This window comes from Diceros bicornis, chromosome 31, assembly GCF_020826845.1.
Source record: "Diceros bicornis minor isolate mBicDic1 chromosome 31, mDicBic1.mat.cur, whole genome shotgun sequence".
NCBI classification, from domain to species: Eukaryota; Metazoa; Chordata; class Mammalia; order Perissodactyla; family Rhinocerotidae; genus Diceros; species Diceros bicornis.
The window spans coordinates 33,535,412-33,552,387 of record NC_080770.1 but is presented as its reverse complement, the minus strand read 5'-3'; the positions used below and the strand labels follow the sequence as shown (position 1 = coordinate 33,552,387).

Here is a 16,976-nt window from a genome sequence, read left to right as displayed (position 1 = left end):
CCTGACATAAAATGTTGTCTGTCATCAAAACTGAGGCTCACACTAAATATCAGAAAAGCACCTTAGCTGACTGTCATGCAAAGGTAGCAACAACAGAATCTTAAAGGTTATGACACATGTGGATGAAGTCCATTCTGCTTCTCTTGCAAAAAAAAAAAACTGACCTCTCATTGCCATACTTTTGCCATTCTGATGTCCTTGTAACAGGGCAACAGTCTGCTCCTGAATCAGAGAAATTAAGGTGGGTAAACAATGTCTGTAAATTCAACAAACAGCTGGGGCTATGGAAAACCCAAGATGGCCACTTGGTTCTTCCTGCCTCCCTGGGAAACCCCACTTTCTCATTTTTACATTCCGTCCCCGCCACAGTGCATTATGAAAAAGTATTCGGCCCCCAGAGGCCTCAGACCTCCTCCCTCTGGGGCCTTTGAGCACACGCAGCTGGACTGCATTCACATGCTACTTAGTATTGGTTATCATCATGTTCTTGTTATTGTATGTATGTTTTCCGGATGGGTTAAAGCCCTCCCTTGCTACAAAGCTGACGCCCTCATGATGGCACAGAAACTGCTAGAAAATGTATTTCCCACTTGGGAAGGTATAGACTTTCTAGCATCCAGTGATCGAGGCACCCACTTCACTGGGAAAATCATATAAACCTTAAGGAAACCTTTTCAAACTTCTTGGAATTATTACTATTCCTATCACCCTCAATCATCAGGCAAAGTTGAGAAAACTAATGGAAAAACTGGATTCAAGCAGAAAAAACATTAAATTACATGGGACTACGTGAGCTAAGAAAGATGCTCTAATGTTTTGTTTTTCCAGATTTAAAGAAATGTTTTCGGGCCAGCCCCGTGGCTTGGTGGTTAAGTGCGCGTGCTCCGATGCTGGTGGCCCGGGTTCGGATCCCAGGCGTGCACCAAGGCACCACTTCTCCGTCCATCCTGAGGCCGAGTCCCACATACAGCAACTAGAAGGATGTGCAGCTATGACATACAACTATCTACTGGGGATTTGGGGGGAAAAAATAAATAAAATCTAAAAAAAAAAGAAATGTTTTCTTTTAAGCTATCAACAATTTGGTAAGACATACCTTTGTGAACATAGATGAAACATTTACTTTTCCTCCCTACCTGATCCGCCAGAATTCAGAAACTCTGAGAGTAGTTTTATTTCCACTTGTATAAAAAATCAGGCCAAGTTTTTAATATAAACAAATTAGTCTTGCTGTGATTATTTTGGTAAAAAATGAGGATAACTGTAGAGATAAAAATTACGTGTGCACCCTTATAAATATTAGATTCTAGTCCTGTTAATTGTCTTCAGGTTTTGTTATATATCTATAGACTAGACTCCCCTGGCCTAAGGTATTGCCTTTGGCCTCGCCAACTGTTTGAAGTACCCTCTTTGGAAAATACAAACTAATGTTACATGAGACAGTTACCAGCAGATCAGTGTCTACGGGTACATAACTTTCTGCTGATCCCCTGTTGTCTTATGCTAATATGGCCAGCCAGCGTAAGTCTCTACTGTTTTATGCTCAAGCCTATCAGCAACAGATTCCAATTTAAAGGGTCCTGTTGGTCAGAGTGCAGAGCCTGGTGACCGGGGATTCTGGAAGCATCATGAGAGGAAGACAGCCCTCAAGCCCCATTGGAAAGGGCCTTGCCAAGTGCTCCTGACTGCTGACACTGCTGCAGAACTAGAAAGCATTGCATGCTGCATGCCCCTCTTTGGGTACAACTTTGTGTCTGGTTACTACGAGGAAGCATGAGCTTATGAACATCCAGACAGCTGGCACACGAAAGGATAATGCCTTTTACGACACCATAATATTCCATTTCAAGTTCTTGTTAAAGGAAAAAAATCCAACCACAATCTCATAGGTTTAGGCGAGGCTTGGCAACCCCTTTTTACACCTCATCTACTCTCTACTGGTTACCAGTGCTGAAGGGTTTGTCCCTTGGATTGATGTTATCCATAATGACCTGTTGACAAAATTTTATCCCTAACCACAGCTACACTGGCAAATTCTACTGCTCAAGCCTTGGCTCAACAACGATCCCTGGACTCCCTAAGGGGGACTGTATTAACTCCCTAAGGGGGATTATATCAGATAACCCAAGGGCTCTTGATATCCTAACTGCTCAACAAGGGAGTACTTGCGCACTCCTGGGAGAAGAATGTTGCTTCTACGTAAATGAGTCTGTGGGAGTGGAGAAGAATGTTGCTTCTACGTAAATGAGTCTGGTCACATAAACCAAGAGTTAAAGGTCATAAAAGATAATATAAATGTCCTCAGCGATACAGGTCATACTACTGGCTACCTGGACCACTTTAACCTGTTTGGTTGGTTACCCTCTGGCCTCGAGCTCTTTTGAGATCAGGGTTCCAGGCCCTAGTAATGATTATTGTTCTGGTTTGTTCAATTTTTCCTGCTTGAAACTTCTAATGATTTGCATTTCATGATACTGCATATTTGTGTCCACTGCCAGAGTAATGATTGCTCAGCGACTTGAGATGACTGACCAATCCTGCAACTCTGAACAAAGGACTTGACACTTTTTCCAGGTAGAAACTAGACCTAGGACTCAATTCGTGACTGCCTCCTCATTGCTCACATATGGCCAAAGCCCCTGACTGCATTACTCCTACTAATGATCGAGCACCGGCTACCAGGGACATGACTCCCCAGGAATGAGCCTTCCTGGCAACGAGGGAAACATCAATATATCAAAGGGTTGATCCGTGATGCTTTCTGCTACAAGATCTTGACCAAAAGGGGGAAATGTGGATAGCAATAACAAAATGGAATACCACATGTCAAGGCTTCTACAATGGAGCGGGGAGGCCACGAAGGAAATGGGGCTCATGTACGCACACATGTCTACCCAGACCGAAGGTAACTTTTGAACTGTGCTTCATTGCTGTCATCTTGACCTCTCAAGAGCTATGCTTACTCCTACAGATATGAACTTTCTGCCCTAGAGATGACCTTACCAATCACGGATAGCTAAGAAATAGCAGTTGTTGCCGGAACCAATCACAAATTTTGCAAACAACCCGTGTGATTTCTCTCTTTCTGCCTTTATAATCCCCTCCCTCCTTTGTCTTCCTTGGAGCACATTTTGGGTTTTAGCCTGAACCTGTGTCTCCTGAATTGCAATTCTATTGCCCAAATAAATATCTGCCGCTCTTGGAATTGTCATTCCTTCCCAATGTAGTCGGCATTGACAAGTATTTCACAATAAAATCTCCCGCATGTTATTACTTTTTAATTGAGACCTTCAACCCTAAGAACACCAGGAGCAATGAGGGGGCTAATTTTAGGAGGCTTTCCCGGCTCTTTAGCAGGGCTTCTCACGCTGCCTTGTAACTGTTCACTGCTCTAGTTTTCCTCTACACCCCAGGCCACTTGCCTTAATCACTACTGTATCCTTGAGCCCCTAGAAGGGTCCCATAAAACCGTTAGTGTGTATAAGTGAGTGAAAAGTATACACAGCCCGAGGCTGGATTTCCCTTTAACGTCTGCTTAAGGAAGAAGCGCTTCTGCGATCACCCCATAATCAACCTAAACTGAGGCAGGCAGAGAGCAATGCCCAGAGGAAACGTGCGGGTACCGAGGCCCGCGCTTCCGAGTGCCCCTGCGGCCCACCGTCGGGCTGGGCGCCAGGGCAGGGGGCGAGCTCGAGGCCAGGCCCAGCTCCAGCGCACCGGCGCGCTTCACCTCGCCGTGCGGCCCGTCCTCCCGACAAGTCTTTAGGACACGCGGGAGACGCCCAGCGGCCTCCTCGCTCCGCTACTTCACCCCCTCCGGCCTTCGGTGCCCCCGCCCGCCGTCGGAGAGCCGGACCGCCCGGCGCCCTGCCCCACGCCGGCACGCGGAGCGCCCCGCAGCCCCCACCTCCTCGGAGCCCAGGGCACCGGCGGCCCCGCCCTACCTGCGCGCCGCCTCGCCGAGAGCAGCAGTCTCCCTCCGGAGCGCGACAGCCAGACATGGCCGGACCAGTGGACCCCGGCCTCCAGCCCTACCTGAGTCGCTCCCGGCGCTGCAAGCGGGCTCGCGTGCGGCGCCGCAACGCCACCAGGCGGCGCCGGGGGCAGCCCCGGGGGCGGCGCGGACGAGGCGGGAGGCGGGAGGCGGGAGGCGGGAGGCGGGCCCGGGGGCCTCGCAAACCGCAGATCCCGCGGCGCTGCCGCCTGTGGAGGCGGGGGCCACCGCGGCGGGAGGAATCGGCCGGCGCCCAGGGGGCGTGGCCACTGGCCGGGAGGCGGTCCCGGGCGGGCCTGATGACTGGGCCTTCAGGCGGTGCTTCGGGCAGCCCGCGAGAAGGCCGGGAAGATGGCGGCCACCTGGAGGCTGGGCTGTGACCCCCGGGTTCTGCGCTGCGTCTTGGGCTTTAGCGGCCGCCGAGGCACGGGAGTGCTTACGGGGGCTGCCGGGTGGTCTGTCGGCCGCGGAGCTGGTTGGAGATGGCTTCACAGCACGCAGTGGCTGCAGGGTGAGTGGCTGGGGCTTTCTCTGCTCCTCTGTGTAGCTGAGCGGGGGGCCTCGGCAGGGGCTTTTTGATTGAGGGCCTGCGTCTGGGTGTGGAGGTACCGGGACTTCCTGACCCCCGGCCTTTTCTCGGGGACGGCTCCGCTAACTTGGTTTGGTGCATGCCGCGAAGGGCTTTCTTGGGAGCTGGGGGAACTTGACTCTGTCCCTGGTCCCCTGGTTGGGATGGCTTCTCTGTGACCTTGCCTTGGAATTTGGGTTATTTGTGAGGCGCGCAGAGAGGTCCTCAATGCTCTTCTCGCAGGCCCCTTCCCAGTCGCGTCTCAGGTTGCTTTAGGGTTGTCAAGCATTTCGGATAGGGAAAAGCTGCTTCAGGTTGCTGAGATTCAAAAGCCGCTCACTTTTAGCTGTCCTTCTTCATCCTCTTGGGCCATCTCTATTTGAGATTTTCGAGGCCACTCAGGTTGCCCCACGCTGCGACTAGTGGAGGACTTAGTTTGTAAATTTGCCCATGGCATCACAGATATAGGTCTGGGAGAATGTTTTAAGCAAAACATGCATTTGGAATAGTGAAAGTTTGGAAGGGGAATCGTCTCAAGAAATTTATCATAGAAAGTTGACATTTACTAATGATATCGACACAACACAAGGCTTCAAGTATTTAACGGTATGTAGTATATAGTATGCCGGGCATTATTTTTCTTTACATGGGAGTCGGTCGGGGAGCTAGGACCCACAATTTTTGTGTGTTACATATGACCTGCTAATCATCATTCTGGAGCTCTACAGAATGAATTTTAATCTAAAAAATTAGGTGCAGTCGGCATTGTCTACATATTCTAAGCTGCCTGAGGCTCAGGAAAAAAAAAAAGTTGCAGCCACACGGTAGGATGAGTGCACTGAGATTTTTAAAGATTCGGCAATGGGAACAATTTATTTCAGTTTCTTCAGCTTAATGTTTCATAAAATACTCCTTGGAGCAGTGGTTTTTTATCTGTGTAGGGAATTCCCTGTCCTTTCTCCCCCAAGTTTGTTAAATATTGCACTTTCCTACAGTTCTCAGAGATTCTGTCTGGGGTGGAGCTCAGCAATCTGCATTTTACAAACTACCTTAGGTGAGTTTTGATATTTTATGTTGGTGTTTGGTGGGCTACCCTTTGAGACTCACTGTCTTAGAAAATCACGGAATAGTAAAAGCTCAGTGTTGCGAATAATCTAGGAAAAGTGTTCTTAACCTTGATTGTAAAACAGATCCTTTTGAGAATCTTTGAATGCTCTAGAACTTCTCTGGGATTTTCCTTACACGTAATGTAAGGACTTTTGCCTTTAGAAACTCACTTAGGCAATCTTTATCTGATGCATCATGACATTTTACCCACCCCCACACACACCATGAACAACTTTTCTAACTCTGCTCGAACGTCATTTGTAAGGGAGAGGACACTACATCCCAAGGAAGCTGTCATAGTTTCCCAGTGCCTCCCTCTTTCAGTTAGAAGGACCCTTGTGATTACATTGGGCCCACCTGGATAATTCAGGATGCTCGCCCCATCTCAAGATCAGCTGTTTAGTAACCTTAATTCCTTCTTCAGCCTGGATTCCCCTTTGCCGTGTAGCATAACGTATTCACAGCTTCTGGATGTTAGGACTAGATGTCTTAGAAGGGCAGGGGGCATTATTCTGCCTACCACAGAAGCTGACTATGTTGTTGGCTAGCTCTAAGTTATTTGGAAATTTTGGATTTTTTTCCTAATACTGAGTCAAAATTTGCCTGACTTTTCACCGACAGGTTTTTGTTTTGCCATGCCAAATACACATGGCAATCCTTGAACTGTTTGTTTTACAAAGCATAGATTTATACCGTGTTTGTTTGTTTTTCTCTGAGCTTGGTAGAAAGTGTAGTTTCATAAAACTAAGCAATTATTTGGTAATCTACAGACTATATGAATTAAGTACAATTATTGAACTATTTCCTCTTTCACATGTCTATCCAGGATTTAAAAATCTGTCCGTTGGGAGTACACTTGGAGTTTTGGTTTCCTTAGGAGGTGTTTGTTGGCAGCATTTTAATGAGCTATGACATATGCCATGTGCTTAGCGCTTCCTGGAACACCTTACTCCTCACAACAACCTAGTAAAGTTGGCATTATCTGCATTTTACTGTACAAAAGTACTAAGGCCCAGAGAAATTAAGTAGATCTCCCAAAGCCACACAGCATAATATTAATGCAATGAAAAGAAGAAAAAAAAAAAAATATATATATATAATTTGTGTCTATGTTTAACAAGTCCCTAACTTGTTTCATTCTTTCCACTGAAGCGTTTATTGCGAGGGCAGAGACTGTTGTTCACCATTCTACTGATACTGAGTGAAAAAAGGAGCATTCATTGTTAGGCATACGGTGGCCTGCTTGGGAGGTAGTTGACCTACTGAACAGAACATATGCTCTGTATTCTGGCCCAGGACCCATTTAGTCACATTTACCTTCTGGAGCCACAATACTGAATCCTGTATAGGCCTTATCCTTAAGGTATTAATAGTCTGCCTGGGGAGATCAACATTAAGGGCTGATTTCTGTGCTGTGTGCAGTGAGCTCTGTGGGGTAAACTTAGGATGATAAGGGACTACATAAGAAGGCTTCCTAGGGGTGACAGCCCTTCCAGGCTGAAAGAATAGCAGATTTAAAGGCCCAGAGGCCAGATGGGATATTTACATAAGTGACATAGCATTTGTAAACAGTTTATCAGCCTACCCGAGGCAGTTAACTTGGAAGAGTTTCCGTTGCTACTCTCTCAGAGTAAATGGCATGGTTTGGAATTTAATTAATAATAAGATGTTAATTGATAATATGATTTTAAGTTGTCTCTGAGAAATAACATCTTGAATTTAAAATGACATTTAGGTGGAAAAATAGTTGAGGTTCAATCTTTGTAGTGCTTTGCCTGTTATATAACCACAGACCTTGTGCATGTAGATGTTAAATAAACATATCTAGGGAAGCGAAAAATCGAGGAATTTATAAAAGGACACAGAGGTCTATAATCGAGGAATTTATAAAAGGACACAGAGGTCTATAGTAGGATTGCAAGTTGACAGCCAGTGAACTGACTCTACATCATGTTAGAAGAAAATTACATTTATTGACAACATTTAAAACTAGGAACTGCACATAAAAATCTAGATTTTTGTCTTCTCTTGAAAATTTAAAGTTAGGGCCTATATGGTGACAGTTGGTTGAGACTGAGGAATGATTATTATCTTTAGGTAGGAAATTCTTCTAATTTACTACTGTCCCCTCTACTCTCTGTTACCTCTCAGTCAACAAGGCTGAATGTCCCTTGGTATTTGTCATCACCTCTAGTTGTCATTCTTTTCTTATACCCTTGTCTTTATGGAAAGCAGAAAACAAGAGATAGACCAGGAAAAATGGGAGAGAGCAGATATTGTGGGTATGTATGTAAAGGAAGAAAATTCCTGTAGATTTAATATGAAAATAAAGCATGTCTGGATCTAAAGAGAAACTTTAAGATGCTGCTAGCCCACTTCTCTCTCCTCCTATTCCCTGTAGGCATCTACATTTTTGACAGCAGTTCTATAACAAGGAGGCAACTTCTTTGATAGGAGTTGATGGTATGGTATTTCTGCCAAAACGTGGATACCATTTTAGGCCTGGTGCTTATCAAATCCTTCTACACCGATACTGATGAGACTGATCCCGTTCTTTGAATTCTCCGTTAACTTTGGAGACAGGAATACGTAGACCAGCTGAAGCAAAAATAGGAATTATTAGAGGAGTACACCACCACGTAGATGAAGGGCTGGCTACTTGGGCCATGGGGGAACCATGACGATTCCATCCATTTCTTCTAGGGCTCCCATTGTCTGTCTTCTCTCTTTCTCTGATTTGCTTTTCTCCGCAGACTTGCCAGTCTGCCTACTCATGGCTTTTCTCTCTCTGTAATGTCAGCTTGCCTTGCCTTCATGCTGATTCAGGCCCTTATGCTCCATGCTCTTTCAGTTTAGTTCGAGTGTGCACCGTCATTTCTGTGACCTAGTTCCAGGTTCCCTGGATAGGGAAGCTGATGACCCAGTGTGGGTCAGTTGTGGTTTAGGGCACACAGGGCTGATTCCTTCAAAGCCTGCAGTTTGGACGTCTTCTTTGAAAAGGAAGTATCAGTTGGGAATCAGTGATTGGCATGTCTGTTACTACGACAGTCTGATTAAACTAAGACAGTGGTGAAGTGCTTCTTCATTTTAATTGTTTCTAGGATAAGTAATGACTAAGCAAAATGTATGATCACCTAAGCAAAACAGATCTAGGCTCCTCAGTAGTTGAGATGTGTGGCCATGGAAGGAGATAAATGAGATCTTAGTAGAAGCAGCTGCGTGAGAAACTAGTACGATTTGGATTATCAGGAAGTACTTAGTACATATTTGCATTGCTTTAAAACATTTCGTTCTGTGTATGAAAGTGGGACATTCCAAGTAGCCATCACATTTTGAGCACTGAGTATTTGTCAGGCTTCGTTTTGGATTCTTTACTTGCATTACTTCTGATCATCATAAGAAGCCTGCAAGGGTTAGTTGTGTTTTACAGGTGAAGAAATAGAGACTCAGTGAAGATTACTGTGTGGCCAAGGTTAGTGAGTAAGTGGATGACTGCTTTGGAACTATGCACATACTATACTAGTATCCAGAGGAAGAAAAGAGGTCCTTTCTTGTTGGATATTTTAGAATGAATTGACTTGGACTAATCAAGGGGCTTGGTACTATAGACTGAATATTTGTGTGCCCCCCCCCCCAATTCATATGTTGCAACCTAATGCCCACTGTTTTGCTATTAGGAAGTGGGGGCCTTTGGGAGGTGCTTAGGTCATGATGGGAGCCCTCATGAATGGGATTAGTGCCCTTATAAAAGAGACCCTGCAAAGCTCCCTAGCCCCTTCCACCATGGGAGGACACAGCGAGAAGGCATTGTCTATGAACTGGGGAGTGGGCCCTCATCAGCCACCACACCAAACCTGCCAGCATCATGATCTTGGACTTCCTAGCCTCCAGACTGGGAGAAGTCAGTGTTGTTTATAAGCCACCAGTCTCAGGCATTTGTTATAGCAGTCTGAACAGACTGAGACACGAGGTAATGAGGTCACTCACTCAGAGCATGTATTCACAAGAAAGGTATACAGCTAACAAAATTAGGGCTCTGCCAGCAAGAAAGAAGTTGGAGGAGTGGGTTTGGGAATAATGAGTAGCATTTATTGAGACCTTACTGTGTACTATGCACCCTTCTCAGCACTTGACGTGAATTAACTCATTTAGCATTCGCAGCAGCTAATGCTGTGCTCGAGATAGAACTCCAATTTCAGCCCAGGTCTGCCTGACAACCAAAGCCTGTTTCCTTAACCTTAACCGCCATCTACCTCAGTGTGATAGCTTGGCTATAGACGTCAGCATAGCAGTGTCAGCTTGCTGAAGTTTTGTTCGCCATGTGTATATTCTGTTTTACCCCTCTGCTTTTTTTTGTTTCATGAAGTGAGACATGGTTTACTAATGTTTACATTGTGAAATAGTATTTCAGTGACAGTGACAGTAATGTTATTACATCATTTTAGAACAATTTAAGATACTAAAAATCTAGACTGTGTATAAAGGGTGGCAGGACCATTTAAGAGAGTTATAACATGTTAATATCCCCCATCTGTAAGTTTCTAAGATGATGTACTCTTAAATATGCCTTATTGTTGTCTTGAACTTCATTTGCTTTTTACAGCAAAATGTGTAAATCCCCAAACTATTATGCACGTGTTCATTCTTTTGCTAGACTCTTAAGTGGAGTAGTGATTTCTTTTTGCCGTTGTTCCAAGATTGCAAAATAAACTGAGATTCATGTAGAGTCTTAATTTTATACTTTAATACTTAGAAGACCAGTGTTGTAAGCTGAAACCTCTTCTGAAGTGTTTGGTTTGTCTCACTCAGAGGAAATAGTTCTGCAGCCATAGACTACCTAGCACTTCAGCCAGCCCTTACAAATGTACCATTGGACACTAAGTGTGTGAAAGGATCAACAGATTCCGTAAACCAATGATCTACTCAGTACCTTTCTGCAATCAAGGACTTACATGAATTTCAATTACATGAAACTTTTCTAGGGAAGAATTAAGGTTGGCTGATTTATAATTCAGGGGAGCTTCCTTGGGAATCTACTAGCACTGGTTTTTAGAGGGGCACTTATCTATTTGAAAACTGGTAAAAGCTATACCACTTCTTCAGAAAAATGCATATATCCTCAATTTTGTATGTGATTCCAGGGAACTTGTAGATCTCCCTGTAATTTATCTATAAATACTACATAGTCTCCAGCCTATTTCTATACACATTTTGATCATTTCCTACATAAAATAGTTGTGCTACTTTGCAAGGATACTTACCATATCTGAGAACAAGAAAGATATGTTTTAATGTAGGGGTTCCAACTGTAAGCAAATGACTAGTGGCTACATTGACATAAGTGACTACAACAAAGCCAGTAATTTGGAAATCTTGATTCAGATCTGGGTTTGGGTTAATTTACTTGTGCATTTAGGCTTATCAGACCACTCATCTTTCCCTCAACATCTGTACTTTCCTTTCTTTTGCTCATATTGTTCCTTCAAATGGAATAACTTTCCTTGTGGTTTGAAATCTTTCTCATTACTGAAGTGCCACCCTCCGGAGTCTTTCTATAGGGTCCTGGCAGGGAAGAGATGACACTCTTAAAAAGAGTAATTTGAGGAGAGGTTAATAAGTGACCATTTTTGTGAATTCAGGGTGCTGTATTAAGGGGCTGTTTAGAGCAAGGTGCTGTCACCACCCCTAGGCCTGACGAGGCGTGGGAAGGAAGCAATTACCAGAACTGGAAAGGAGGGAGCCTGTGGGAGGACATCTGATGAAGCTGTGCCCCTCGGTTAAAGGATCCAGCCAGCCCCAGGTGACTTCATGGGGAGGCAGCTGAGGAAATAAATACCCTGACCTCACTCTCTTCTCTCTCTTCAGTCTCCTGCTTATGTGGCCCATTGGCTGAACCCTACTGGAGACCAGCGCACAAGGAAGCCTGTGATGTAGCCCATACAGTAGTGTGGGGGCAGATTGACAGTAGATCTGGAAGGGCAAATGGGAGATACCGCCCCTGTCCTCCTGACTCACACCCATCAGTCATTGCACTTTATACTGTCAAGTACTGGATTGTGTATATATGGTAGTTATCATGCTAAGGGAGGGGAAGAGAGCAAATATAATTTCTACACTTGGAAGACTCACGTGTAGTTTCCCTGGATTGCATCCCTAGGTCAGTGCCTTACACAAGAGTAAGCACAGATTATAACTGACCTGATTTTCAGTGGAATTTTTCTGTCTACGTTTGAATAGGTGAATAGGAATCAAATCTATGTAGTTTATAAGGCTCTTGGGGCACTTTTCTGGGAAGAATGATTTTCTTTTTGGACCTATGGCATCTAATTTTGAGTTTTGTTTTTTCACGTGTACTCCTAACTCGAGTCATCCTTGACTCTGACTTTCATATGCCACATCCAGTCTATCAGAAATTCTTGTTGGCTCTACCTTATAAATGTAATCTGACCTCTCCTTACCGCTTCTACTGCTACCAACTAGACTGGTCCAAGCTACCACCACCTTTAATCTAGATTATTGCAGCAGTGTCCCAATAGATGCCCCTCCCACCACCCTTGGCCCAGTACAGACTGTCTCCATGCAACTTGCAGAGTGCTTCTTTTAAATGATAAATCAGATCATGCCACTCCTCTGCTGAAAACCCTCGAAGAGCTTCGCATTAAACTCAGAATAAAATCTGAAGTGGTTACTCTGGTTACAAGGCCCAATATGATAGGAATCCTCCACCTCTCTGACCTCAGCTCTTACTATGCCACTCCTCACTCACTCACTTGCTCACTCCACTCCAGCATGCTGGCTCCCTTGGTGTGTTTTGAACATAGGAAGCACATGCTCATTCTTTGTGCTTGCTCTTTCCCCTATTTAGAAGGCTGTCCTGTCAGAGATTTGTGTTGCTTCCCCCATTCAGCTCTGTTCGCTTTATCAGAGGAGGTCTCTTCTGATCAACTGATAAAATAGCTCCTCTACTGCAGAGTGGTCCCCTACCTTCCTTTCTTTTCTTAGTCCGCATCACCCCTAGACGTCGCGTATTGTTTATTTTCTGTCTCCCCTCTTTAGAATGTAAGCTCCATGAAAGTCAGGATTTTTATGTTTTTCTTTACTTTTGATATCTCCAACCCCTAGAAGAACACCTAGCTAGCACCTCGTAGGCACTGAATAAATACTTGTTGAATAAATGAACAAACAGGTCTTCTTGTCTCTTTCCTTCTCCACTCCACACCTGTGCTGTGAAAAGATCTTCCAGAAGTGCCTACTCCCTGGCTTAAAACCCTTCCATTTCTCACTACCACTGTTGGGATGAAGCCCAGACATTTAGAAGGATCTGGTTCCTAGATGCCTTTTCAGTCTCTCAGGTCACACGGTCTAAGTGAGGAAAGGAGAACAGTTAACACATTCATGGGTATCTTCACTTTGTACTTAAAATGCCGTTATTTTAGCTTTGTAGTTGTGACCATCTCAAAGCATGTGCAGTTTTTTTTCCGTAAATTGTAGACTTGTGAACATAGCCGTATATGTGGAACTACAAACAAGTTCAGTTTTTTATTGTAGTTATTTCTTTTACTTGCTCAAAAATTTCTTCGTGGCTTTGCATGCTGTTTAAATAACGTCAGACCCATTAGCTAGGTATTAAAGTGTATTATAAAGTATTGTAGCTACTATAAGGTATTAGTCCCAACATACTTTAATTTACGTGGTGCACTTTTCATTTTCATTATATTCTGCTTGTCAGCTAAACTAAGCTATGATTCCCACCTCTGTTTATTTGCATGTGATGTGCCCCTCACCTTATTTTATTTGCCTAGCACAGATTTTTTTAAATAAAATTTTTTTATTATAAAATTTATCATTTTAACTATTTTTGGGTGTACAGTTCTGTGGCATTAAGAACATTCACTTTTGTGCAACCATCACCATCCATCTCCAGAACCTTTTCATCTTCCCAAACTGAAACTCTGTACTCGTTAAACAATAACTTTCCCTTCTCCTCCTCCCAGCCCCTGGGAAGCACTGTTCTACTTTCTGTCTCTATGAATTTGCCTATTCTAGGTACCTCATAAAAGCGGAATCATAAAATATTTGTCTTTTTGCGTCTTGCTTATTTCACTTAGCATAACGTCTTCAGGTTTCATTCATGTTGTTGCAGGTATCTGGATTTCATTCCTTGCTAAGGCTGAATCGTATTTTATTATGTGTATGTACCACATTTTGTTTATCCATTCATCTGCCAATGGACATTTGGGTTGTTTCCACCCTTTGGCTGTTGTGAACAGTGCTGCTATCTCTGAACACGGTGTGCAAATACCTGTTCGAGTTCCTGCTTTCGGTTCTTTCGGGTGTATATCCACAGGTGGGATTGCTTGATCAAGTGGTAATTCTGTGTTTAACGTTTTGAGGAACTGTCATGTTGTTTTTCACAGTGGCTGCACCATGTTGCTTTCCCACCAACAGCACACAAGGGTTCCAGTTTCTCCACCTCTTGCTAATACTTGCTTTCTGGTTTTTGATGCTAGCCATTCTAGTGATTATGAAGTGGTACTGGCACAGATTTTTTTTTTTTTTTTCGTTTCTGATCTAGAATCTCAGCTCTCATAGCTCTTTGGTGTTCTCAGGGCACTTTTATCTACTCCCCTCTAGTACCTGTTTATTTATCTTGGCTTCCTGTTTAAACTGTACCCCTTTTGAGGTCAGGATGCTGGTCTTGTGTTGCGCTAGGGCTAGGATAGCAGGAGCTCAGTAGGCGTTTGTTGAATGCCTGATGTACCCTTTGGCTTTGGTGGTGAACATTATGACAGCACCACTGAGGGCAAAATGTTGGCCAGTGATTTTAGTGCGAGTTTGGGTTTCAGTTGTGCCATACCTTTACCACAGCAATCAAGAGTTACTGTACTTGAGCTGTGGGAACGAGGCTGCGTTAGGTAAAGGAGAGGGTAAAAAGGAACCCTGCAGGTTTAGTCTGGGAAGGTGAAAGGAACCTGTGAATCCATCCCTCTTCTTGAGGAAGGAATTGTGAAGTGGGATATTGTGACACATCGAGCCAACTGTCCGGATACCTTCAGACTCCACCCTCTTTTGTCTGTACTGCCTATCGATAATAAATAGTTAGCATTTTTGAGACAGACTTACTCTTTGCCAGGCCCCGTTGTAATGACTTTGCAGGTGTTACCTTATTTAATTCTTACAAAACTCTGTATGTTACGCAACAGGCAACCGAGGTGCAGAATGACTAGGTAACGTGTCAGTGAGGCATCTGTAATTTGAACAGAGGCGGTTTGGCTCCAGTGTCTGTTATCTAAATCACGATGGTATACTGCTGCTTCTTAACTTTTTTAAAAAGAAATCATTTTATTAAATAATAAAATATATGTTTTAACACAGTAATACACGCATATAGTTTAAATACTCAAATAACACTAAAAGGCTTATAAATACAGGGGTCTCGGACCCCTCTCTCCCGCCTTCCCCAGTGGTCTTCCTCCTTAGAAACAGCACGTTTTGTCTCTTAGCTTTCTTCTGGTGTTTGCCCGCTCCCTATTTCTATTTTATGTATTATCTGTGGATGACTTCCGATGAGTGTCACCCCCATGTGTTCCCTCCCCCCCTCTCCCAGTGTAGTTAAATTGCAATGCCTGGTTAAATCTATATTCAGTGTTTACACTAAACCAATACTATGCACAAGTGAGGACTGTCATATATTGTCCCATATTATGATTGTTCTCTTTCTTACTTTTTGCTTTTCCTGAAGTTGTTGCCTTTTAAATTTTTTCTTTAGTTTTCTCTGTAGCTATTGCGAAATCATCCCACGCCATCTGATAGGGTCTGAGCACAATATTCTGTATTGTCAGTCACATCAGATAATCTCTCAGTAAACTTATTTTTGCAGTGGTCTGTCTATCCCCAGGTATGTAGGCTGAACGTCCATTCCAAAGGTCCCCTCTCTTCCTTCTCCAGAGTCCAGTCTTCAGTCTGCCGTTGAATGAGGGTGGGGCTGTTACCAGCACTGGACTGACGAAGAGGATCCAGGTATCTAACTGCATCTCTAAAGGCATTCACCCAAATGTGCCCCCCATTTCCTCAGTACTGCCAGTTCCTGGGCTTTTGGGGGATTCTGTGTATCAACCAGGTTGATCATCTCAGCTTTCCCCACTGCTGGCTTAGGATTTGGCTCTCTAGAGTCTCTTTAGTCAATTATTACTCATCTCTTTACTTCTCTGCTTCCAATATTGTGTGCTCTTGTTCCTTTTCTCCCTGTCTTTTTTGGTTTTTGTCTAAAAATAGGAAAAACAAAGGCACATTTTTTACTTGGTGTTAGATAAGTTTTGGGGAGGGAGTGAAATTGGATAAATTTATTGTAGAAAATTGTTAAAATGTAGCTTATAAGAAACAAAAGAAATAAAAAGCACTTATAATAATATCACCAACTGGAGATAACACTATTGTCATTTTAGAGGCTATATTTTCAGTCTTTGTGTACAGGCTAATCAGGTGGAAATTGGGTTATGTCATATACTGTTTGTGGGACATCTTTTATATGTTTGTTACCATGCCAAGACCTGTAAATGCTATTTTCAAACAAACTACTGTGCATACATTTTCTGTTGTTATCCATTGACATTTTCAATCTATTCTTACACCAGTACCACACCAAAATAACTATTTAAACAAAGAAGACTCATATGACAAGCACTGATTTAAAAAAAAAAAAAAAAACTTTAGGTGCCTGTATGTAAAACTGTAGTGTGAGTATTATTGTGCCCTGGTGTTGACTTTTAAATTACCTGTACTTCATTTGGCTTTATTTCATCCAGCCTGCAGATGGCAGAATTGTTTTATTTGAATGGAAATTTTAAAGATTCAATTTTATTTAATGAATTCTTGCATTGGAAAGAGAGGTGATTAAATGAGCAGCATCTCTCCCTAATAGAGAAAAAGCAGATTAATGTTAGAAACAGGGAGCCACACTAAGTAAGTGCTGGGTAATTTACTGCTTCATTTGGTCTGTCTTCATTTCATGGTTTTTGTGTGTTTGGATTATAGTTGTATAAATGGACTGGAGCATGACACTTAAGCAGTACCATGTGTAAATTGCTGAATTTCCTTAGTTACTTTAGTCAGAGTAATAGAGCTTAGATCTGCTTCGTATTAGCCACAAAGCAATTCATTCTGCATTTGTATTTTAAGAGTTTGCTTATATTAATCTTTTTATTTTTTTTAATCTGGAGACCTTTTACAATTGGTGTATAGATCATCAATTTAAAACTTTGATATAATTCATTTTGCTGAAGTATCAGTGTTTTACTCTTGGATAAA

General features: G+C 43.2%; 2 protein-coding genes across 4 annotated transcripts in view; one reads left to right on the top strand and one right to left on the bottom strand.

Moving 5' to 3' along the window:
* Positions 1-4,093, bottom strand: part of APIP (APAF1 interacting protein) — a 32,544-nt gene extending 28,451 nt beyond the window's left edge. The window contains exon 1 of the mRNA XM_058527162.1: positions 3,945-4,093. Coding sequence (XP_058383145.1) covers positions 3,945-4,001 — 57 coding nt within the window. The 5' untranslated portion in view covers positions 4,002-4,093. The remainder of the gene's footprint in view (positions 1-3,944) is intronic.
* A 237-nt stretch (positions 4,094-4,330) lies between these two features.
* Positions 4,331-16,976, top strand: part of PDHX (pyruvate dehydrogenase complex component X) — a 75,518-nt gene continuing 62,872 nt past the window's right edge. For 2 of the 3 annotated variants that reach the window (XM_058527160.1, XM_058527159.1), the window contains exon 1: positions 4,331-4,505. In XM_058527160.1, the coding sequence (XP_058383143.1) occupies positions 4,346-4,505 (160 nt within the window). In that variant the 5' untranslated portion in view covers positions 4,331-4,345. Of the gene's footprint in view, positions 4,506-15,613; positions 15,690-16,976 lie in introns of those variants that run through there. The other variant, XM_058527161.1, reaches the window with a different exon arrangement.